This window comes from Drosophila virilis, chromosome 2 (assembly GCF_030788295.1).
Source record: "Drosophila virilis strain 15010-1051.87 chromosome 2, Dvir_AGI_RSII-ME, whole genome shotgun sequence".
In the NCBI taxonomy this organism is placed as follows: Eukaryota; Metazoa; Arthropoda; class Insecta; order Diptera; family Drosophilidae; genus Drosophila; species Drosophila virilis.
The window spans coordinates 1817995-1841280 of record NC_091544.1 but is presented as its reverse complement, the minus strand read 5'-3'; the positions used below and the strand labels follow the sequence as shown (position 1 = coordinate 1841280).

The window sequence follows — 23286 nt, the reverse complement described above, 5'->3', positions numbered from 1 at the left end:
TGCTGTTGTTGCTCTTGTTACACAGAGTTTTGTTGCACTGCCTCAAACGACAGGCTGGCAGCACCAAACTTGTTGCGAAGTTTAAACAGATTCAGCCTGAAAGTATGCCACACTTTTTCGAGTGGAAATATTTTTGCTGCTCAAGCTAAATGATCAATTGTGCGGTCAGGTTGGTTGACCTCTAGGGCAAAAAAAAAAAAGGCAAAAATACATCATTAAGCCAGGGTTGAACGTCTTGGGAATAGACATACATTTATATGAAAATTGGGTTGCAACAGCTTGATTTGCTCTGGACAATTAGTCCAAGGAATGGGAATACGAATTGATTAATGTTTGCTTAGCAGCAAAGGTAAGTGTACTGACAGCTTGCCACCGCTTGCATATAATTTTTAGGTATATTCGTTTTAATTCTGCACATTCAAACATTAGCAAGAAAATTTGGCAGCTAAATAAAGCGTTCGCAGGCTAATGACAACACTTTTTGTACCCGAATTAAGCAACAAATTGATGAATTTAGTACAGTTCGTAGCTACTCACTTCTTACAAGAAGTGCACAAATTCTGTAATCAAGGAAATTTCATATTTGTATTTAAATTTAAGATTTAAACAAAATAGGAATCAAAATTGATTCAAATTAAATAATTCTTGCAGCTTTAATTTAAAATTTAAGGTTCACTATTTAATTATAATTCACATATATATTATGTTTAATTTTAGACCCTTTCGTAATATGAGTTATAGTTATATGAAGATATTAAAAGACTAAACGTCGAATGGATATATATTCAATTCATTATTGTTACCAATCAAGCAAATATATTATTCATCTACGGAATAATATATTTTTATTGATTAAATTTTATTAAGATATGACTCAAACATATTTGGAAAAAAACGAATTATTTAATTCGGAATTTGAATATTCATATTAATTTTCCTTTCTTTCTGAATTGGACCTTTTGCCACATATTGTTTCTTGACTTAACTTTGTCCTCACGCTGTCCAGGTTATTTTAACTTTAACCTTTATTCCATTATTTTTCATCAATTATTCCATTTGGCAGATTATCATAGTATCCCTTGGGCCAGGTGGCTGGTAAGTATTTTTGGTACCAGCCGCCGTTCGCCCTTAATTCCCTCAATTTGCCTAGGCCTGAAAAGGCGTTAATTATGTCTGCCTTTTGCCGACCTAACGACAATACCTGTTAATTAAATAAAGGTCACAGAAGCAACAAAAAGAAGATCCGATTCCTATCGCTATCAAAATGTCTAAAATTTAATACGTTTGGCTGATTTGCTGGGCTTGTTTGTTGGGCGTCTAAATAGGCTTACAAATACAAATTTTATTGTTTTGACTATTCAAATGGGCGTCCATTTCGGTTAATGCCATAATTGCAGTCGCTTATTTGATGGAGCCCCTCCCCCCACTGCCCCTTTATCGGATCTAAGCTGTCGCGCTTCTTTCATAATTTTTCCTGGAACAACAATGGCTCATTACATAATGGCCAAGATGTGCGAAAAGTCAAAAATTGGCCACAAGTCGGCACAGTGGGTTGCCGGGCAGCGCGTGTGCACTGACCATGACCATGATGCCAGCTGCAACAACAACTAAGAGAGCTCTAGCAAAATGGGACTGACTGGGAGATACCCTTAACGCAGCAAGAAGTTGATGTTACGAATTTATTGTTATAATTGGAGATCAATGAGATCTCCAGCAAACATTCCGAGGTAAATCATTAAATGGTCCTTCAATATTTATCGATTATATGGAAATAGAGAAAGAAATCGAAGGAAAAAATAGGAAAAGCTTAGAAAGACAGAAAGCCTAATCAAGGCAGCTTGTCATACTGTTCGAGATACTTCCGCCTATTTCATACATTAGCTTAAGACTAGAATACCCTTCTTTTTGTACCTTAACCGTGTACAGGGTATAACAATAACAACAAGAGCAGCAGCAAACGTCAGCTCTTCGTTGATGTACAACAATTTCCGTTATTGGGCCACGGCGGCGTTACATGTGCAAAATGTTGAACCAATGCTGATCATATTTGGCCAAAAAACTGAGCTACCTATTGTATAACGAGCTGAAAGGGCTGCTAGTATAAAGCGAACGGGTCAACTGGGCAGCAGGCTCAGTAGCATCGCGTTCACCCACCCGTAGACTAGAGAGCATGGCACAAATGGAGGCACTGCTGCTGCTGCTGATCAGCCTGCTACAGCTGGAGGCGATTGCGGGCAGCGATCTAAGGCAGGACAGTCTGGAGGAGCTGCAGCATTTCAAGCAGTGCGTGCGCGGCTCAAAGCGCGCCCAGCTAAGCGAGTGCTTGGGGCGTTCCGCTTTGAATTTTATACAGCGATTTGAGGAGCGCGAAAATGTGACTTTTGCGGCTGACTTTGTGGCCGTAAAGCGGGAGACGGCGGCGAGTCGATCGCTGGTAAATGTGCTCGACACAGATCCGGTTGATTTTCGTGGCATACTGGAGAACGCGGGCGCCGTGATGGGGCAGCGCAGCCTGGAGTGGCACATGGACGCCATTTATCCCGGGCTGATGTTCAAAATTGGACCTACAGCCGATGCGAACAGCGTGGCGGAGTTTGTGCTCGACACTGGACACGATGAGCGACAGTTTGGTTTCGAGGATGCCAGCACGGGTGAGCTAGCAATTGGATGAGTATATGACCAGTTTTCTTGACACAGCTTCTATGCCTTATTAGGTCGCCTTCTGGCCAAGCAGTATCTGGTGCCCTTTTTGCTGGGCCTCAAGTTCAATTTGGTGGCGTTGGTGCCGCTGCTCTTTGCTGGCATTTGCCTGCTGCTCAAGAAGTCGCTGTTCCTGGCCAAGCTGGCTATTTATGTGAGCAGCTTTTTGGGGCTGGGCGGCATCCTGGGCACGCTGGGCGGCGGCTTGGGCGGCGGCTTCGGAGGCGGCCCCAACTTTGGGTATGCCGGCGGCTTTGGCGCTGCCCGGCCCATTGGCCATTTTCCAGGCAAGACCACAGTGTTCGGCCATGGCGACGAGCTACATCATCAGTACAATGTGCACGAGCCGCAGCCTTACAAGCGCAGCGATCGCAAAGTGCGCTTCGAGCAGCCGCGGGAGACAGCAGCCGCAGCCGCAGCCAATACCAAGCCAACCCCCGAGGATCGCTTTTATGAGTACGAGAAGCAGCGCAGACCAGGCAATCCACTGGAGGACAGCATTGGCTCAGCGGATGCGCTGGTGCGCAATCTCCATAGCAGCTCCAACAGCCACATGAATGGTTGGCAGGTGGTGGATGTTCGATCGCTGTGAGATGGGGTCAAAATGTTCCAACTTAAATCTAGTTCCAATTAGTTAAGCTTAACTTATGCTAAATAAAACAAGAGCACTTTGGTCGGGTGTGCTAGACTAGGCCCGGACGGTCAAATAATACATAGACCATACGTAAATAAATGAATGTATATAAATAATATTATAATATAGCTGCCGTTACACACTTTCTAGATTTGTCGATTTTATGGATATAGGAGAAGTTATCGATATTTTAAACTGCATGTATTTTCCATGCACTGTTTAAAATTTGAATTCTCCAGATCTACGCTTTCATATATACGGACAGTCAACAAGGCGGATCTGTTTAGGTTGAGCAAGAATAAATGACCTTTCCGCAGCATGAAAAGCATAATACATAAAAGTTTTTGGCAAATATTTTTTTTAAATTTATTTTTATTTTTAAGCGCTTTCCAAAAGCGAAAGTCGGTTTAGGCAAACGATTTTGCGGTTCAGTGAGCAGCTTGTCAAGAGTTCGAGCTCGAGCTCAAGTTCGAGTTGGGGTACGCGATTTGCGTGAAAGACTTTTCCAAAACAAACTTTTCTTATTAGATTCCTATCAAGAGCGCCGCTGGCCGTGTCGCGCTTTGACAAGCCATTTAATTGTTGTATATTCTGTACGAAATAAATGACGTCACAAGCTCTGCAGCAGGCATATAAATAATAAGCCACAAGCCTTGAACCCGGTTATTTGTGGCTTAAACGACAAGCATGCGGCAACTCGTCTTATTCTGGCTGTGGCTTCTGCTCGGCACGGGCCAGGCACAGCAGCTGAACCAAACTAAAGCAGAATCCTTGTGGACAACGCACAGCCTGGCTCGGCTGCTGCAGCAGTGTCTGAGCGGCGCAGAGGCGTGGCAATGCCTGGGCGCCCAGGCCGAGCGCCTGCTAGATGCAGCTTGCCAGGACAACAGCAGCTGGCAGCTGAGCGAATACCTCAGTATAGAGCCACAGCAGCGGAGCCAGCCTCAGCAGGAACTGCAGACAGGCAGAGCAGAAACACCAGGATTAGCTGGCAAGCTGCTTCAGTTAGCCGCAGGACGAGCGCTGCGTGTGCGACTGCCGCGGCAGCTGACCATATCGAATGCCATCGATGAGTTCGGCAACGAGCTGGGCTTGGATCAAGGTACGATTGCGCGCATAGATGATAAAATCGATAAGATATTTGCGGGCTTTGATAAAGATACAGATAAAAACAAAGATAAAGATAGGCGAAAAAAGAGAAAGAAAAAAAAGAGAATGAAAGGTAAAGATAACACGCAAGAGTGCTTTGGTCGGTAGTGCCCGACTAGAAGATACCCTGAACCCAGCCTCGAGCTGTCGTTGCAAGCACTCTAGCTTTCTTCTACACACAAAAATACATGCACACACACGCACACCGCGGCCGTCGATCTGCTTCTTGCTTAGCTCCATACAATGTATGAGAAATGTGTTCTTCAGCAACTTCTGTGTCTATTGTCCGATCTATATAAATTTAGCTGGACTTGAATATGGCAAACAAATGTGTGTAATTACCAAAGCCCAAGGCTATATCTCAAAATATGCATTTTAAAGACGGAAAGAAGAAATATTCGCAAGAGAGTCAAGCAGGACAATACATCGAGAAGAAATAATAATCTCATTCTAAATACATGAATTTGTTTTTCGAAATTCTAGGATATAGCTTTTGTAGTTTCTGGAACAATTCGTGCTTTAAGACATACAGTTAAGACAGATAGTCTGACAGACAGTCATTCATAAGTAACTAGACCGACTCAGCTTGTAGTCTTGATTAAAAATAAACAAACTAAGTCGTTTTTTTTTAAACATTTGCACAATACCAATATATACTCTTTACCCTTTTTCAATGAGTTCAGGGTATAAAATAGAAAAAATTAAATAAATATGAAAACGGTTTCAACAAAACAGGTCGCAAGAAGAAGGACAAAGATAAGAACATGGCCATGATGGGCGGCATGATAATGCTCGCGACTTTCGCACAAATGTTTCTCGGCAAGGTCATACTCATCGCAGGCGGAGCCTTCATAATGGCCAAAATAGCGCTGGCCATATCGCTGCTGGTGAGTCAATCTAATAACACATATGAACCAGGTTTCCACACTCAGAAAAAAGCTGCGGCTAAATTATATTGTGAGCTGAATAGAATTCAAGTTTTCTTGTTTAAAATTTTCACGAATATTTCGTTTTTGAATTTGTTTAGTTAAAAATGAATTTATCTTGATTTTAAGCTTAACTCGAGCAAGAACAAAATGAAAAAAGAGCCCTGCATCTGTTAATTCACTTGCGTCCTATTTTGATACTCAATCGACTTAGCCAAAACGGACAGACTCGAGCTTTCGAATATCGAAGACGAACACATCCATTAGAACGAAGTTCGACTTGCTAGAATCAGCAACAAGTTCGATATAAGACATGCCTGTATAAGTACAGCTGAAACACAACCAAACTAGTCGAGTTTGAAGCGAAGTCGCAGAGGTCGACCTTTTTTTGTGATTGAAGCAAGTTTCGGTCGAATCCAACTTCACTTTTGCCTGCAGCACGAACAGATGGAGCTGGAGATGGAACTTGACGCAGGGCACTAGCTTAAATACTTTTGAAGGCATTGATCGATTGAGCCCATAAAAGATTGATTACATAGAAGTCCGCTTTACACATATTGGCTTCACAAGCCTAGCAACTATTAAGTTACTTTTGATTCTGATCAGGAATATATTTATATAAATTATGTGATCCGAGAGTTCTATTCGAAGACTTAAGACCTTCGCAGTTGAAGTAATACATTTCTTAGATTGAGTACTGTACTTGAATATTGTATTTCGGCACTACAAAAATAGTTCTTAATCTATGAAATGGGCCCTGGCCGGCTTGGTATTGATTTTTAGTAGGCAAGTATTATCTCTGAGTGTGAAGCAAGTAGCTCTGCCCGATCGAGTCATTGGCGCTACGCTCTCTTTTTCAGGGCAGTCTAAAAAAGGGCTCGAGTGGCCACAGTGGTAGTCCGGAGCACGTGATCGTCGCCAGCGGGGGGCACAGTCATGAGAGCGGCTGGCATCGGAGCATGCCCACGCATGATTACAGCGGCGTGCATCTGGAGACGGTCAAAGAGGAGTCGCATCCCGGTCACGAGCAGGCCTACTATGCCTACGAGATGGAGCATCCCAGTCGCCGGCATTTGGCAGTCAATAAGGAGGCGGAGCCCACCAGACGGCCTGGTTTTCTCTAGCTTTATGTGTATTTCTGTGGTAAAAATAATCGTAAACTAAACTAAAACTAGGTTGAAAGTCAACAAGTGTAAATACAATTGCAGACAAAATTGAAGCTATGCGAAACAATTTTCGGTCTTTGGTTTTGCGTTAGATGCTACGCGAGATTTATCGGGACAGCTTGGCGGCGGCGCCGGCGCCAACTCCTCCCCCTGCTCCAGCTCCTGCGGCTGCAGCGACGCCAGGCTGAGGCAACCAGCCGTGATACGCCTTGTCCTGCATCATCATCTCATCATCGATGCTGCGATGATAGGAACCGCCATCATGTCCGCCGCTGTCATACTCGCCCTGATGGCTCGACGAGTAAGTGTGGCTCTGCTGCACCTGCGGATGCTTGACAATCTCGTAGGTGGTCTTCTCGCCGCCATCGTGACCGACCAGCTTCTTTAGCCCAATGATGGCGCTGATGATCAGCGCGATTTTGCCCACAATCAGCGCCTTGCCAGCCACAATGGCAATCGAATGGTAGGCCATTTTCAGTATGGCCGTCTTTAGCAGCACGGCGGCTATGAAGGGTCCCAGATACTTTTTGTCGTCCTTCTTCTTGCGACCCTCGCTGTCGCTTTCACTCTCACTGCCATTCACAAAGTAGCCCAGCAGCGACTGCAGCCAGTCCTGGCTGTTGCGCTCGCCATATCTCAGCAGCCGGGGCAGATTCACCTGCAGCTGATGGCTGTGCAGGAAGTTGAGAAAGCGCTCCAACAGCAGGGCATCCAGGCTCTTGCTGGACATGTGATCCAGATCGCGATTGTTTAGCTGATGCTCGGCAATGCTGGCACGTCCTGTGCGCGTCTCCTCGGCGCCGGCACGCCTCACCAGATTAACGCCATCCACAATGCTGAGCTGCTGCACCTTGAGTGCCCGCCCCAGCAGCCGAGCGCCGTGCAGCTTGCAGCACCAAAAAATATCCTCGCTCTCGGCACACTGTGCCCACACGTGGCGCACTGTGCGCAACAGCCCGTTCTCGCCACCGCCCGTGGCATTGTTGTGGGCCAGCTCCAGCGCCGAGGTGGGCCGCTCCGCATAGAGCACTGCGAGCAGCAGGGCGGCGAGTAGACCCAAGCGCGTATCCATTGTGTGTGCTGTTTGTTGTCGTATATCCTTTTACGGGGGCCCTCTTGTGACTGTCTGTGTGCTGTGGTTCTGGCCAACTCACTTGGCCAACTGATCTTGTGCGGCCGGCTGCTCCACAAATTTATACACTTGAAGTTGCCACAATTAGCCAGGCAGCCGTTGCATCCAGTTTTGCTTTTGTTGGCGCCTCGCCGCCAATTGTTGGCTATTCAGAGCGTAATATGCATGTTGGATGCAGTTCCTAAGCTAAGCTCCGGCAAAGCTTCGCTGCAGATTTAGTGCAATTGCCAGGCCAGGCCAGGCAGCCAGCCAATTTGATTGCTCATTGTCGTAATTAGCAAGTCTTTGTAATTATTTCGAACTGTTTTATTTTTTTTACTGCTGCGCTTAATGATATATTCGCTCTGACGCCCACTTTCATCGGCTGCAGTCTGTTAAAGACTTGGCCAAACATACACAGACACCTGCCTCTACATTTATGCTCAGCTTTTGGCTGCTCTTGTCTTTCGCTTTGACACGCAAAGATTTTGGCACAGATATTAGCTATGCTGTGCATAGAAAACGAAATGAACGCAATTTGTGTGTAAATTGTTGATTTGCCAGCCAGAATTGCTGGAAAATTGTCGTTGGCAATAAGAAAGTTAATGAAAGTGCAGCTATAGAACTCGCAACGAATTGGCATTATTATTACTTGTTGGTATTCATATTGCAATTATTCTCTAATCTACTTTGGCGGAAGCACAGAATAGAATTTCTATTTTACGCGGGTTTCCTTAGTAGTATTTGCCTTTAAACAAATGTATATACAAGTTTTTGTTATAATAAAACAAATTACTCGATGGAAACTTTTGTTTTAATTATAGAAACAAAACCCAACGTAGTTTTTGTAATTTAATTTTTTCCATTAATGTATATATTTGTCTACTCGAGCATATGACTCATAAAAAATATACTTAGTGTGTCGATACTAAACCCAAGAATAGAGAATTGAATGTGTCCCCCATTTTCATACTCTTGTGTATATAAGCGGCAGAAAGAGGCAAATCTGAACTCTTTAAGCGATTCGGATTTATACAAGAGTACACATATATTTAACAGGAAATGTCTCAAGCTCTTAGTTAGCTCTTCAATTGCCTTCATACGGACACGATGAATACAAAGAGTTTTTCTCTACATATTTTCTTTCGTGTGCTGCATTTCAAATATTTTCCTTAATTAAACACATTGTTCAGTATAACTAAATAATAAAGCATACTTTCAGGCTGCCAATTCAAATGCTATAACAAACAGCTTTTGTCAGCAGTTATTTTGCAGCTGCGTAACAAGAGCAACTGGTTGACTCCTGTATAATTTGTGCTTTTCATTAAATTAATTATTATTTCAAGAGGAATGTCTGACAATGAGTTGTCAGCTGTATATTATCTCGAATAGATATGTGTGCATATATAACATATATAAACATATTTGCGCACAGATGCAAGCCACAGGTGAGTGGCGAGAAAGTAGAAAATGTTGATGCTAGGAAACGAGACAAGGTGCATTGTCTTGTTCTACATTTTGGACATGCACAGATGAACACAGATGTGAGCATATGTGTGTGTTTATGGGAAGCTAAGCCGCATAATCCGCTGGCGATAATTTATGATAATTCACGTAGAGCTCACACGCAATCGCAATGCAACTTTCGCAGTGGCAGCCGCATCTCATTCGCTGCTAATAGACCAAAAAGCAGAGCTAAATAAATGCGGCAGCAGCAGCAGCAACCGCACCAGCAATTGCCAATTTGCTGTAATTGCCATTTGTGTTAACAGCAAAGCAAACAAAACGCTTAGCCTGCCCCACGATCAATGGCAATTGTGGCGCTTAGAAACAAAAGAGTTAAGCAACGAACTTGCCAAGATCGTCGCGAAACTTTTACCAGAGGCTGCATCGATTTATTTGGCCTTTGTTTTCTGGAGCCGAACCAAACCAGAACGAGTCGTACATTATGCGGGCTGGCAGTCTGGGAACCGCCAAAAACAATTGCATAAAAGGAAAAGCCTTCGTTGTTTTTTGCTTCCACAAATACATGTATATGTTTTTTTTTTTTTTTTTTTGCAAACGAAATTTTCACTTTCACTTTGTGTTGACATAGGAGGCGCCCCCGCTGGAAAATGCTGCTCGAAGCGGGCGCACAGGTTGGCATTGGCAATTTCTGTTGTCAGGTGCTGGCCCGCTGCTTGCAGCTCGTCTGCGATGGTTAATCAAAAATTAAGCGCTGCTGGCCAATTACGTTTCACTTTGACCCCGCCGTGGAAAGCCGGACTCCGTGACTGACTCTGACTGTCTGACGAACTTGCCACGCTGTTGAATTTATTATATGCTTTTGCCATGCTGTCAACCGCATTTGTGGCCGTTGTTTGTTGTTTGTTGTTGCTTTGTTTGTTATCCCAGCGCAATTTTCTTTCAATTCAAGTCAATTTAATGTAAATATTTTGTGTAGATTTGCATGTCGCCAGCACATAACAAATCATTTTCCTTGTGTGTTTTTTTTTTGTTTTTTGTTTTTTTGTAAATTCTCGCAACAAATTTAAATTTTCATAGGAACTGCCTTAGTTTTCCACCCTCAGCGCGGGCTTTGCGTTTGAGCTTCTTGAAAATAAATTGCGAGCCGCAGCTGGGGGGCTTTACTGCCATTGCCATTGTCACTGCCATTGCCGCTGCTGCTATTTCCGTGGCAGCTACAACAGAATAAGTCCTGTTTTTCGCGTTATGCCACATTTGAGTAATTTATAAACAAAGCTCGCGCTTGATTACCTGATGTGCACGTTTCCAATTTCCCCAAAAGTATTTGCGGTGAAATTTCGATGGCACATCATTTGCTTTGCGTTTTGACCCCCCCCCACATCCCCCCATTTCCCTCATCTATCAGCAAACGCTCCGTAACGACATGCAAAGTTCAATGTTAAATGCCAATCAATATGACCGCGAATGTAACCACATGCTGCCAAATGTGAAAAGCTGACCAGGCTCTAAGCTGCGCTCATCAATCAACGTTGCCAGCCGACTGCCGGCTATGGAAACTGAATTTTGTTTAAGCCAAACAAAAGAAAAACAAAGAAGGACAGCTTTGTTCGCCAAAGATTTAATACCCTTGCAGGCTTACGGCTTGGCAGATATGTTTAGATAAAATAAAAGTAAACCACTTACCGAATTTGATTCTACCATATTTTCCACATAATAAATGAATATGGTTATAATTAATGTCCATTAGTTTAGTTGAAATATATTGAATATAAAATGATATAGTGCTCCGATCAGGTCGATTCCCACATATGTGCCTGCAATAAAAAGATGAACATGACTTAAAAACTGAGAGGATATAGGCTATATAGACTGGGTAGTTTATATGGATTTGGATTATATATATACTATACATTACACAATTCATGACAAGTTTATAATACCCACTACTAACGTATAAAAAAACACAATTGCAATGCATTTAATGTGCACATTATAAAGGAATTTGAAGCCTTGACATTCGAGGCTCTTCAACTCAGACTCAGACTCACTCTCGCTTTCTCTCTCTCTCTCTCTCTATCTCTCTCTTTGGGCCGCAGGCTCTGGTCATGACACTGCAACAGACAACAGCAACAGACAACACGAACAACAACAACACACAGCAGATACAGCAACAAGCGATTCAAACAATTTTTCATTTACATTTTGCAGCGCCTGGGAAAGAGGCAGACAAAAGGTCCTGGCACATTGTCGCAATTGTTTGCACAAATCCCAAAGAATTTGCGCAAATAAGTTGGCATTCAAATATGATTTTGGGCCAGCTGCAAGACGACCTCGCCGCGCAGCGGTCGCCATTTGGTCACCTTGACAAATGACAAGAGCCTTAACCCGTTGCTGACCACTCAAAAAAAAAAAGAAGGGGAATAGCCCTAAGGCTGTTTCATGCTATATTTGCCTCGGGTTCAATGGACCGAACCGGCGCAACAGCCACCCGTAGATGATAAATGGAAGCGCAGGCAAACGTGACACGGACCCAAAAAATAAAAAAAAATAAAAACAGAAACTACCAAAAAAGTGAAAGCATCTGCGGCAAAGTGAAACTGGCCGCCAAAAGGAAGAGCTGCTGCAACCTTTTGGCGAAGCGCAGACGTTGCCTTAGCCCCAACATTGCTGCCTCATGATGTTGCAGGCGGCGCTGTTCGTTGCCCCTGGCAGATCTGGCAAGTCTTGGCCAGAGTTGAGCTGCAACAGTTTGTTGCATGTCAATATGGCATAAGGGGCAAGGCTGATCGGCTTTGTGCTAAACAGTTGCAAGGGCCAAAGACGCTGCGAATTTGTCTGTGTGCCAAGGCAAATACTTTGTGTGCATGCGTGTGTATGTGTGTGTGTACAAGTACTTCACAGCGAATGCTTTGCCTTGGATACGCTTTTCTATAATGACTTTTCCAGCTGCTGAATGCAAACATTTGCCAAAGTCGATTCGCAGCGATTCCCAGCTTCTCTCTATTCCCCTCCTTCTCTATCTCTCTCTGTCTCTTCACACTCTCTCCCTTTCTCATTCTGGGGTCAAGTGTTAGCGGCGCAATTTGTGCAGGGATTTTAATTGTTGCTTTCTGAGATTTTATCACTTTAATTAGACAGAGAGATGCCAAGTCACAGTTGTTGTTGTTGCTGTTGTTTCTGTTGCTGCCCCAAAGGTTGCTCGGCCATTACGCACTATTCATCTTGTAAATGCGACACTTGAGAATCTAATTACCACGCAACTCACAAGACGCATCCAATGGACACAGAGAAAGAGAAAGAGAGACAGACTGGGAGAGAGGGAGAAAGAAAGAGACGGCAATTGTCCAAATGGACATCTGGCTGATTTTCACCAAAGAAAGCAAAAGCAACGCATTATAATTAATTGTTGCAATAATAAAAATAAATATACTTTGACACTGGACACTTGCGCTGGCCAGCTGTGAAAAATTTCAAATGCTTTTCGTTGTGTATACACTCGCAGTGGGCATAATAATACACACATAAAATTGGGAATGTATGTGGAAAGGAATTACATATGTTTCGAAATTAGCCAAGCATATCGATACCCAAAAAGTATACAGTGGAAGAATACCAAAGACGGCAGTGTTACGAAAGTATCAAATGTTATAGATTCTTAGGAACATAGTATTGCAAAAATATCTAATAATATCGATGCCAAGGATCGATACTGAGGCACATTATGTTGCAAAATTAACCGAATTATCAACTCTTGATTTTACTTTTTATCAAAAAACTCACATATTGCAAGAGTTTCTTTTCTTGAAATTAACTACAAAATTTATTATTCTTCAAATTAATTATAAAGTAACAGCGCTAGCCTTCAGTCTAATATTGCATGATTTTTTTTAAATGTTTTTCGATGAAACATTTCGTCCTTTCAAATTGAATGTCTTAAATTTAGCTGCATCCACATTGATTACTTTACGCTCTAAATTCGATTATAATGAACCGCATAGCTTAGAGAGCAATTTATATAATACAAACATGTGCCTATTTATAGAACACCATCTGATTGATTGGCTGATTGACTGACTGATTGATGAGCAGCTAGAAAGCTGAATTTTTCACATTAATTAGCTTTAAATTTACATTTTACATTAAACATTTCATTTGTTTGCCTATCAAAATTTATGAATAAAAGAATATAACTTTGGCTTGGTAAATTTAATAGCTATAAAATGTTAGACGAGGCGAAGTTTATTCGCAAGTGTATTTAATCTTCGTCATCTGCTAGTTAACTTTTTATTTTTCTTAATTTTAAATAAAACTCCAAATTGGCCTAGCGTTTATATAAATTGTGTGCGGACTAAGTGAAAAATTGCCTCGTGTGTCGAGTGATGCTGCATCCCAACGTTAACAGCAGCATCTACAACCAGCCCCAGCCCCATCCCCAGCCCCAGTTCCAACCCCCGCCCCATTCCCATCGTTGACACATTTTGTGGCTGCCACATCCGCCGTGGCTGACAGTTGGCAGCTTATCGTGCCGCCGTCTGTTGGTCGCAACTAAAAGCTAATTAGTGTAGAGATTTGTGCGCAGCGTCTTTGATTAGCTTCAAAATAGTCATCAAAACAGTCATCAAATGCCTGAAAGCTAACACCGAATCTAATATACACTTGTCGAGCACCCAAGCACAATGCGTCTTAGTACCTAAGCAGCTGTGTCCGATCTTTATCGGCGGATATGCTTCAAAGGCTGCCGGCAAAGTTATTAAGACCCTGAGAGCGTCTATAACATATGAAACTTCCAACAAGTAGATAACGACCAGACACACACACACACACACACACACACATACATTTTCACTTTCTTTTGTTTGGAGCTCGTTTCGTGAAAATTGCAATTTTTATTGCACTTGGGTCGCTTGAATGAACGCCCGCATGAAATAGAAAGTTGAACATAAAACAAAACCCACGTACATTGTACACCATATATGCTTTAAAGGGTTAAGGTTCTAAAAACTGAAAGTTAAGGTCAACTGCGATGCGACCCGCAATTTGTTGGTGTCCACAAACTATTTAGCAAGTATTTAGAACAATTTATTTACTTTCTCCGGTGCAAATATGAAAAACTTCACACACATAAAAATGCATAAATAAATATAAAGAAAAACCGCAGAGTAGATGCTTAAGTTGTTGTTGTTGTTGTTGTTGTTGTTGCGGTGCCTGCTGTTTATTAAAACTCAATTCTGGTTTATTTTTAATGTTGCCACAATGAAATTGTTTTTATGGCTATTGCCGCTGCCGCTGCCGCTGCTCTGCTGCTGCTGCCGCTTTTTTATACCCTCAACAATTTGAAAATGGGTATTTTCGTTAAGTGCAAATGTAACAACCATATAGAAGTATATTTATATAGCTCAGTCGATATATATATATATGTTCATTTCAGAGACCACACGATTTGAGAGATCGTGTATACCTTTTAAGTTCTTGATAGCTCAGCTTGTTTTCACAAAATGTGTAGAGCTTGACACACTGATTCAGAATGTGTCAGATTTTAAAACCTCTTCAGTTGCCTCATAAGATAGTAGGAACAAAAATATTTCATATTTCGTATGTATACACACATTTAAGCGCCATATTTAAGCCTATAATTTATAAGCACCGAATTTAGAGATCATCTTCTAGTCAGGCACGCCTCATTAAAGCACTCTTGTTCCTTTTTCATACTTTGTTTTGTTTTGGCCTCGACCACAAAATGGCACAGAAAAACACTGAAAAATCTCTTGACTCTTGAAAGAAAAGTGCAAGGCGTGTCACAGGCAGATGCCGGATTATGGCTGGCGGTTGCCGGTTGGCGGCTGGCGACGTGGCCAATAGACAATGAAATGCGGCTTGGAGCTGCCACTTGGCCTTGCCCGTGGAAGCCACGGCGACAGCAACTCTGATTCCAGACAATTGAGTTTCGGTTCGCGTGCACTTAAGCAGCCAAGATATGGGCATAAGATATGGATATGGTTACATGTGCGAGCGTGTCGGAGCACGGATGCGGACATGTCTCATGCAAGCAGCTGCACCCGCATAAAAACAAAGCACACCTTCGCCTTCGTCGGAAGCCCCATTGTAAGCAATGTAATGCGCAATGCCGTGATGGACAGTTTGACGTCTTCAGTTGGTCTGCATTATCCATGAGCTGGGCAAGAAAGTATGCGGCGCATAAATTGTGCTGAGAAGCGAGCTTATTAGGTGTCAAACATGAAATTTGTGCATAATAGATGTAATGCTTGTGCCCAGCTGTCAAAGTGGGAAATACTAAAAATCAGAGTGCCAAACTGTAAGATGCCCTGTCATCAGGTCTAAAGTACATCTCGATATGAATATCAGATATATATGTATATAAGATATAATATAAGGTGTAAGATATGCCCCAAATTAAAGTATATGATTATAAGATACTCTACTGCTCAGCTTAAGTGTCAACACTTGATTAAAATAAGTATGAACTTCGAGCGAGCGAGCCATAAGTCGCTGGTTCAACTCAACTATGTTTATTGATTAAGTTATTACTGAATATATAAAATAATAGCAATAATACTTTTCGAACAGGGTATGTTATATTCATATTTTATATTCAGTATTCAAAGTGCATGCATTTTCAGCCTTATTTACCCGCGACGCCTGGTAATATAATTTAGTTTGTTATTTTTGAGCAAAATATATTTTGCCCTCGGAAATTGGTTTGCTTTTGAAGTTATTTGTTGCATGGGCGTAACTCTTATATATACTCTATGTCAACCTTACATTGGAACAGGGTATAAGAAATACTGACACCAAATAGGACTGTCTGGTGTTTTAAGTTATTTCTGCTACAGCCTCACATTCAAATGCTTGTCTGTTTCCTTGGCGAAAATCAATTGAAGTTTTTCCATTAAGTGCTGCATCCCACTCCAATATGCAGCCGGGCAGATGAGGTTAGTGAACCTACTTAGGGAGAGCAATATGTGCACTTTAAGTGCGCGCCATTCACCAAATATTCACTCGTCAGCATTAAAAAATACTCATAATGCGATCAAACAAACTGAATATAATGATATGCAGCGATCCATGCAAATCGAAGGCGTCTGGCCATGGCTGTGGCCCTGGCCCTGGCCCGTGTCCGGCTTAAGGTGCGCCTTAGTGAAAGTAAAATAAAGTGGAAATTGCGGCAGCCAAAATCGAAAAATTAGTGGCCCAGAAAGCGACAGAAAAACATTTTCCAAAGCGTTCGTTCGTTCGTTTGTTCGTTCGTTTGGGCAACTGGCAAGAGGGAAAATTCACACTTGTCCAACTGTGTTGCAATATCTCTGCGGGTAACAAGTAGCCGGCACGACAGTCATTAGTCTTTGGGATCTGAGCAGGTGACGCTGTGGGGCCTAAATTTGCGACTTTATTAGTTGAAAATGAGTCAAGGTGAGGCTCAGGCACGCAGACAGGTGGGCAGTGGGCGGTTGGCGGTGGGCTGCCACAGTTGAGTGGCATGCGAGCAAATCCCTTTTTGCCGCAGCTGCTGCCAAATAAAGCTACCCAATGTCAGCTGACTGGGCGAAAGCACTGGACAAGAATCCAGAAAATGTATATTCAAACATATTTCCGCTTGTCTTTTTGGGGGAAAAGTTTTTTGCTTGCCACGACAAGGCAAAGCCACAATTATGCGGCAGCTTTCCTTTCGGCTGCCTGTCTGTGGGACTCCATGTGGCACGTTCTATGAGCAACACAGCGGATACATGGCCAGGCTACAAATGCTGGCTCATGCATAAAATACAGGCAACAACAATTTGTCTTTTGTGGCAGCAAGAGCAGCAACAGCAGCCGCAAGTCAATGCCCGTTTGGCCTGGCTTTAATAGATGCATATCATGGTAGCTGAAAGCCCTAGATTGCATTGGCCATCAGGCAGATGGAAACACTCTCTAATAGTTGCTGGGTGTTGCCCGATTGTAAATGGGCCTTTTCGGAAAATTTGCATAATAAAATTGAGCTGCAAATTGCAGGTGCTTAGTGGCTGATAAATACTTTCTTTATGGTCAACGTTCAATGGCAATGGAAATGCGAGGCGAAAATTGCCAAATGCCAAATTGAAATTAAAGTGTCGACAACAGCAGCAACAACAACAAGAGTGACGACCAAAACGGCAGCCAGTTTAAAAATGGTCAAAAGCCAAACACCTACCCAGGCAACAAATTCAACTAATATATTTGGCCGTAAACAACGAAAGCGTCGGGCATATTAAAAAAACCACGTCCAGAGCTGTTGCTGCTGTTTCTGCTGCTGCTGTTTCTGCTGCTGCTGCTGCCGGCACAATGATCATTAGAGCAACATACTCATGGCAACAGCAGCAACTGAACAACAGCAACATTAACAGTTGCTGTCGGAAAACTGAGTAGACTGCAAAGAAAACAAGTAAGAGTGCTCTAGTCGGGCATGCCCAACTAGAAATTACCCTGAGCTCAGCTCCAAGCTGCCTTTATAGATATACTTCGATACCTAGATTAACTTCGATTATAGTAAACCTTGAATATGGCATCCAATTGAGAAATGGGCTTACGTATAGTTTATATATAATTGTATATATATATATATGGTATATATAAACCTATACACAAAAATGAAGTGTAGCTTTTATTAGATGCGGAGACCGAGGCGATATACAAAAGAATAGGGAGTCGCATACAGTAGCATGGGTAAATAGGGAGATCGGCTTGATGTTCTGATCAAGAATATATACACTCAGGATCACAATTGCTTGCTTGTCTGACTGTCACCAGCGCATGGAAAACAAACATAATACCCACTTTTGCCCATTAGCAGGGTATAAGAAAACACGAGCCGCAGACGAAGTCGACTCCAGCTCCAACTTCAACTGCAGGCCCGCCGCACGAAGAAAATCAAATTGTAATCAAGTCGCGGCCGAGCCACAAGAAAGGTCTATAAAAGAATAAAGCGCGCCAAGGCTGGCCATCAGTTTGATTTAAACTTGCGGCGGCAGTGCAAGAGACGCGCTCCAAGCAACCCACAGAAATCAGCTGGCCAGGATTAGTACGAAAGACGCACCAGACGCGTGTGTTGGCAGAGTGTTAAGCAGGATTACGTGGACGCGAGTGTGTGCATTCTGTGCGTGTGTGTGAAATGAAAATGACATTTAAGCAAAAGCATCTGCTGCTCCTGCTGGGTATGTGCCTGGCCTGGTCCAGCTGCGATGCGGCCACCGAGCAGCTGAGCAGTGTGCCCGCCAATCAGAATGCGGGCGCACGGACCCTGCTCCGCGTCTACGATGAGTGCAATCGGGCGGAGATGGGCTTTGTGCCATGCCTGAAGAAGAAGGCCATCGCGTTTATAGATCGTATAGCGCCAATCGATGCCATCAGCGTCGCCGATGGCATTAAGCTCGTCCGCCTGGAGGCGGCGCCACGGCCGGCTGCGTACAGCGAAAACGAACTGGAATCCTCGCTGGCGCGTTCCGGCAGTGAACGCGATGCCAAGCTGACGAACATGCTCATCGAACGCCTGAGCTACTTCTTCAACGGGCACTCGCTGCAGGTCAGCTTCCCCAAATTGACTTCCGATGAGATTGGACGCGGACTCGAGGAAGGTAAGCGTGCCACACACACACACCCAGATACACCTGAGCGTAATTGCCGTCACGTTACGCTGCAAAATGCACCGCTAAATGCATTTAGCCATTGCGCGTGACAGTGACATAATTTTGCGAGCGCCATAATTGGCGGTTATTAGAGCCAAGAGTCAGGCTCAGTTAGTTATACATAACGCCTCCTATTGCATATGGCTTTGGCTTAATTGAATAGCTGACAATGACATTGGCAGCCGCTTGGCCCACTTCCTGGCCTTCTCATGTCTGTTGAGATTGCGGTGGAAAATTCTTGTCTTTGGGAAAATGTGCAATTGTTTTCGTGCACACACGCACACACACACACACACGCTCAACGAAGACACGAAACTCGTTCGTCAAGCTTACAATGACCCATAAACCTAAACAAGAACAACAACAACGATGACGAAAAATTGTCATGCCAGAATTTCGTGTTAACCCGCACAAAACATTAAAAAAAAAAAAAAAACAACACAAGCCGAAACGTAAATGCTCTTAAAAAAATGAAAACAAGAGAAATTACAGTAAAAGCCGTTTAATATGGCTTTTGATATGAGGCAAGCATTTTTTTATGCATTTTGCGAATATTTCAAATTTAAATACATGTTGAAAGAGTTGCAAAGTTAAGAGCTTATGCTTCATAAACTTATGCACACATATCACAAGTCATAAGTAAATGTTTAATATGTACACATATCACAAGCTGCATGCCAAATATAGCAGATTGAAGAAGACTCCTTGGAATATTATTAAAGATACTTTTTTTTTAATAAATGAAGCATAAATGGTTTTGAATAAAGTGAAACTAAAAATACTTGGTGATAAATATGTTAATAATTAGAAATCCTAAAGAAAGTATTTATCAAAATATTTATTTATTTTATTAGAATATATTTAATTCTGAAGAAAGTTTGCGCTGAAAAATTGTGTCCCCTTATATGAAAATAGATGAGTGTACATATATGAGTAATATATCATTATCATATACGTTGGTTTTGGCGATTTTTCCAGTTTATAAATATTTGTTAAGCTGGGTCGAGAAACAAAAATTATATTTTGTTTTATCTTATATCATTTCATGATTATAGTATATTAGCATGACAGGATTTTATATAAACCTATATTTCTAACATACATTTGAAATATATTTCATTTTGGAAGATATCCCGAATGTTCATGGAATAAAAAGCTTTTCAAATACTGCTTCAATTAAAAGCCATACGAGAAATCAGAAATTTAGTTAAGCACAAGCCTCATATAAGCAAATTCTAAAGGTAAAGCAAATAAAGGTATCTTCAAAGAGAAGCTGTAGAAAACTCCGAGAGCAAAGTTTTATAATATTCTATTTCACATTTAAAATAACACAATAGTCAAATCATGTTAAGACAAAGAATATTTAATATAATGTTTTTTTGAACTGCTTCTTTACAATAAAAAGTTGAAAGCGCTTTAATTGTGAAAAGCCTATCAGGAATATAAACATCAATGTATGCCATAGAAACACACTTGGGTACAAATGACTCAAAGGAAAAGCGCCGCAGTCAAAGTACACTTAAATATATGCCCTGCTTGCATGGGCACGAAAACACGAGACGGGGCTTGTTGGGGGCTTTTAGATGTCATGACCATGTCGAATGTAAAACGCAATGAAAGTGTCTTGGCCACGTTTCACTTGGGGCCATGTTAACGACTTCTTGGCTGCCAAGCGAATGCTTTGCATCAATTACAAATTTGACAGAAGCACTCAAAGCATTTGGCAGCGAGAGCAGCAAATATTTTCCAGTAATTTTTTTTTTTTTTTGTTTCATTTTGAGTATTTCCAGTAATGAAAAGTGAACTTACTTTCACGGCGCCTGAATGTTTTTCTTCTTTTACTTTCGAACACATTGATCAAGATATTCAATCGAGATATTCAATCGATACTCGTTTCCACTTGGCAAACACTTTCCCAATTGCCTCACCATTTTTGGTTAATTGCAATCGCATCAGTTCCAAGCTTGTTATTGACTATTTGCTGCCTGGATTTCGGCCGAATTTGCACACCCCTTGAACCAGACGGGCTGGCATAGGCATATATGATTTTCACCACACCAAGTGAAATCGCCAAAAGTGTCCCTGATGACACGTCGGCAGCAACTGCACCAAAACGAAAGCCACACAAGCTGGACAAAAAAAAAAAAAAAAAAAATAAAAATACACACAACAAAACATAAAAAAAGTCAAGAAATTTATTCTCACACAGCCTTTGTAACTTTGGCAATAGACTCGGGTGCACTTTCACCAAAAGAAAAGCTAGGCAAAAACAACTCGCAGCGCTGCTCCCTTGACAATTTAATGCCAAGCATCAAAGCTTAACCAACGCATTGTTTACAGCTCAAGGAATTTGTATGAAAGCGTGTGAGAAATAACAATAAATGAAAAATTACGACTAAGAAAATCATCGTAATTTATGTTTATATAATTAGGCATATTCAAATTTGTGACTGCATCCATACCTAAGCCTGACATTCTACTTGGCAGTGCTAGTACCTTTTATCTTTTATCTATTTATTTTATTTTTATTATTATTATAGTTATTATATTAATACAACTTAGATGGGAATAGGGATATTTAATGTAGACAACTCCACATCCATACCTAAGCCTGCCATTCGAACTGGCATCCTGCTGGTACTGAGCATCTTTTATCTTTATAAAATATTTAATTTGTTTAACTCACAGTTAAGATCTTTATTTCTTGAAGTTACTGTCGAGCGGTATAACAAACGGTTTTCTTTATTGCCTCCACTTTGTTGCAGGCCGCGGCAAGATGAAGAAAATGGGCATGATGATGGCCATGATGATGGCTACCAAGCTGATGGGCATGCTGCCAATTGCCATGGGCGCACTCTATATACTGGCGGGCAAGGCGTTAATTATCTCCAAGATAGCGCTGCTCCTGGCTGGCATTATTGGCCTGAAGAAGCTGATGTCTGGCAAATCCTCCGGCGGCAGCTCTGGCTGGTCCTCGGGCGGTGGAGGCGGCGGCGGCGGTGGCGGCGGTGGCTGGTCCTCGGGCGGCGGTGGCGGCGGAGGCGGCGGCTGGGACAGACGCTCCCTGACCGAGGCGCAGGAGCTGGCATATCGTGCGCACAGCAGGCAGCAGGCAGCCCAGCAGCAGGCAGCTCAGCAGCAGCAGCAGCAGCAGCAGCCGCTGGGAGCGCCGCTGCAGCCAACTCTGTCCAAGTCATAGACGCCACACACAGACACACACACACACACACGCATGCACACAAAAGTTAATAGCTCCAAAGCTGCATTTATCTTGTGGATAAATTACCAGAGCAAAGAGACAAAAAAGAGAAATAACGATAGAGAGAGGGAGAGAGCGGAAGAGACGCGCGCTGAGGGGCAGGCTGGCAAAATGTAATTAGATTTTCCAAATGCTTGCTGCTGCACCTTTTTTTACCCCCCGACTAAAGTTGATGCGTTTGCAACGGTTAATGGCTGGCCAAGGCACAGTTGCACCTACAGATACATCGCTGCAAATGTATCTGTAACGTCGTGCATCCATTTTAATCATTGCCATTTGCATAATACAAATCGATTTATGTAACATGAGAATGCGACGCACTTGGTTCCGTTCCGTTCCTATTCTATTCTATGTTTTCCCGTTTACTGCTATACACTTGAACTTCTGTCTGAACTTTGTATCTGCATCTGGCTCTGTCGCTCCATCTATCCATCCATCCATCTATCTATGTATCTCTAACTGCACACAGTTCCTGTTATTTTTCAATTATTCATTCATTCATTCATTCGCTCGCTCACTCACTTATTCACTTATTCATACTGTTCTTTCTTCTGGTCTACAGCAGCCAGCCACACTCTGCGCCCGTTTCCAGCTCATTTTCACGCGCACATTTTTTGATTAACTTTAATCTTAATTCGCCTAACTGTAGTCTAGTGTAATAATTTATTAACATTATTTATTTCCTAGCTCTAAGCGTGTCTCGCATGTAAGCAGCAAAGTTTTTCAAGAAACACAAAAGTTACAAAAAAATAAATAAATAAAAACAATTACAAATAAAAATAAAATAAAACAATAACATATATTTTTATAAATAAAACATTTTCTCTGACTCAATTTTATTTCTCGACTACAAGGTCAACTTAAAGTCCAGTCCTGTATACTGATTTATCTGAGCCAAACAAACGACACGTATAAACTTCCTGGCATCCTGTGGCTCTGTGTCCTTGACAATCTTGCCACCAAATACCAGCATGTTCCCAAATGTCCCCAAACTTGGCCACGTACAGCTCGCACATCCGTCCGCATGCACAAGGACGTGCATGTGGCCCAGCCCACATCGCTGTCCACCTGAGACATGTCCACGTTGTAGATGAGATTCCCTAGATGTTTTCACTACACACATGTGCTGCAGCTTATTTTACGACATTAGTTTATTGTTGCCCCTGCCCGGGGGATTGTTAAGATAATGGCGAAGTTACATGCACACCATTTGGATGT

At 42.4% G+C, this 23286-nt stretch overlaps 4 protein-coding genes across 4 annotated transcripts; 3 read left to right on the top strand and 1 right to left on the bottom strand.

Annotated features, from left to right (window-relative positions):
- Positions 1–2162: 2162 nt before the first annotated feature.
- On the top strand, positions 2163–3470 carry Osi10a (Osiris 10a). Its single transcript, XM_070207516.1, has 2 exons — positions 2163–2651; positions 2715–3470. Exons 1-2 carry the CDS (start codon positions 2171–2173, stop codon positions 3290–3292), a joined length of 1059 nt encoding a protein of 352 aa, XP_070063617.1. The 5' UTR covers positions 2163–2170; the 3' UTR covers positions 3293–3470.
- A 551-nt stretch (positions 3471–4021) lies between these two features.
- On the top strand, positions 4022–6533 carry Osi10b (DUF1676 domain-containing protein Osi10b). The gene is made up of 3 exons (XM_002058517.3): positions 4022–4436; positions 5219–5370; positions 6270–6533. Exons 1-3 carry the CDS (start codon positions 4022–4024, stop codon positions 6531–6533), a joined length of 831 nt encoding a protein of 276 aa, XP_002058553.3.
- Osi11 (Osiris 11) lies at positions 6119–8197 on the bottom strand. The gene has a single exon (XM_070207515.1). The coding sequence runs from the start codon at positions 7645–7647 to the stop codon at positions 6682–6684; it is 966 nt and encodes a 321-aa protein (XP_070063616.1). The 5' UTR covers positions 7648–8197; the 3' UTR covers positions 6119–6681.
- Positions 8198–18114: 9917 nt separating this feature from the next.
- On the top strand, positions 18115–22873 carry Osi12 (DUF1676 domain-containing protein Osi12). The gene is made up of 2 exons (XM_002058515.4): positions 18115–18758; positions 21575–22873. The coding sequence occupies exons 1-2, from the start codon at positions 18296–18298 to the stop codon at positions 22006–22008; spliced, it is 897 nt and encodes a 298-aa protein (XP_002058551.3). The 5' UTR covers positions 18115–18295; the 3' UTR covers positions 22009–22873.
- The last annotated feature ends 413 nt before the right edge of the window (positions 22874–23286 follow it).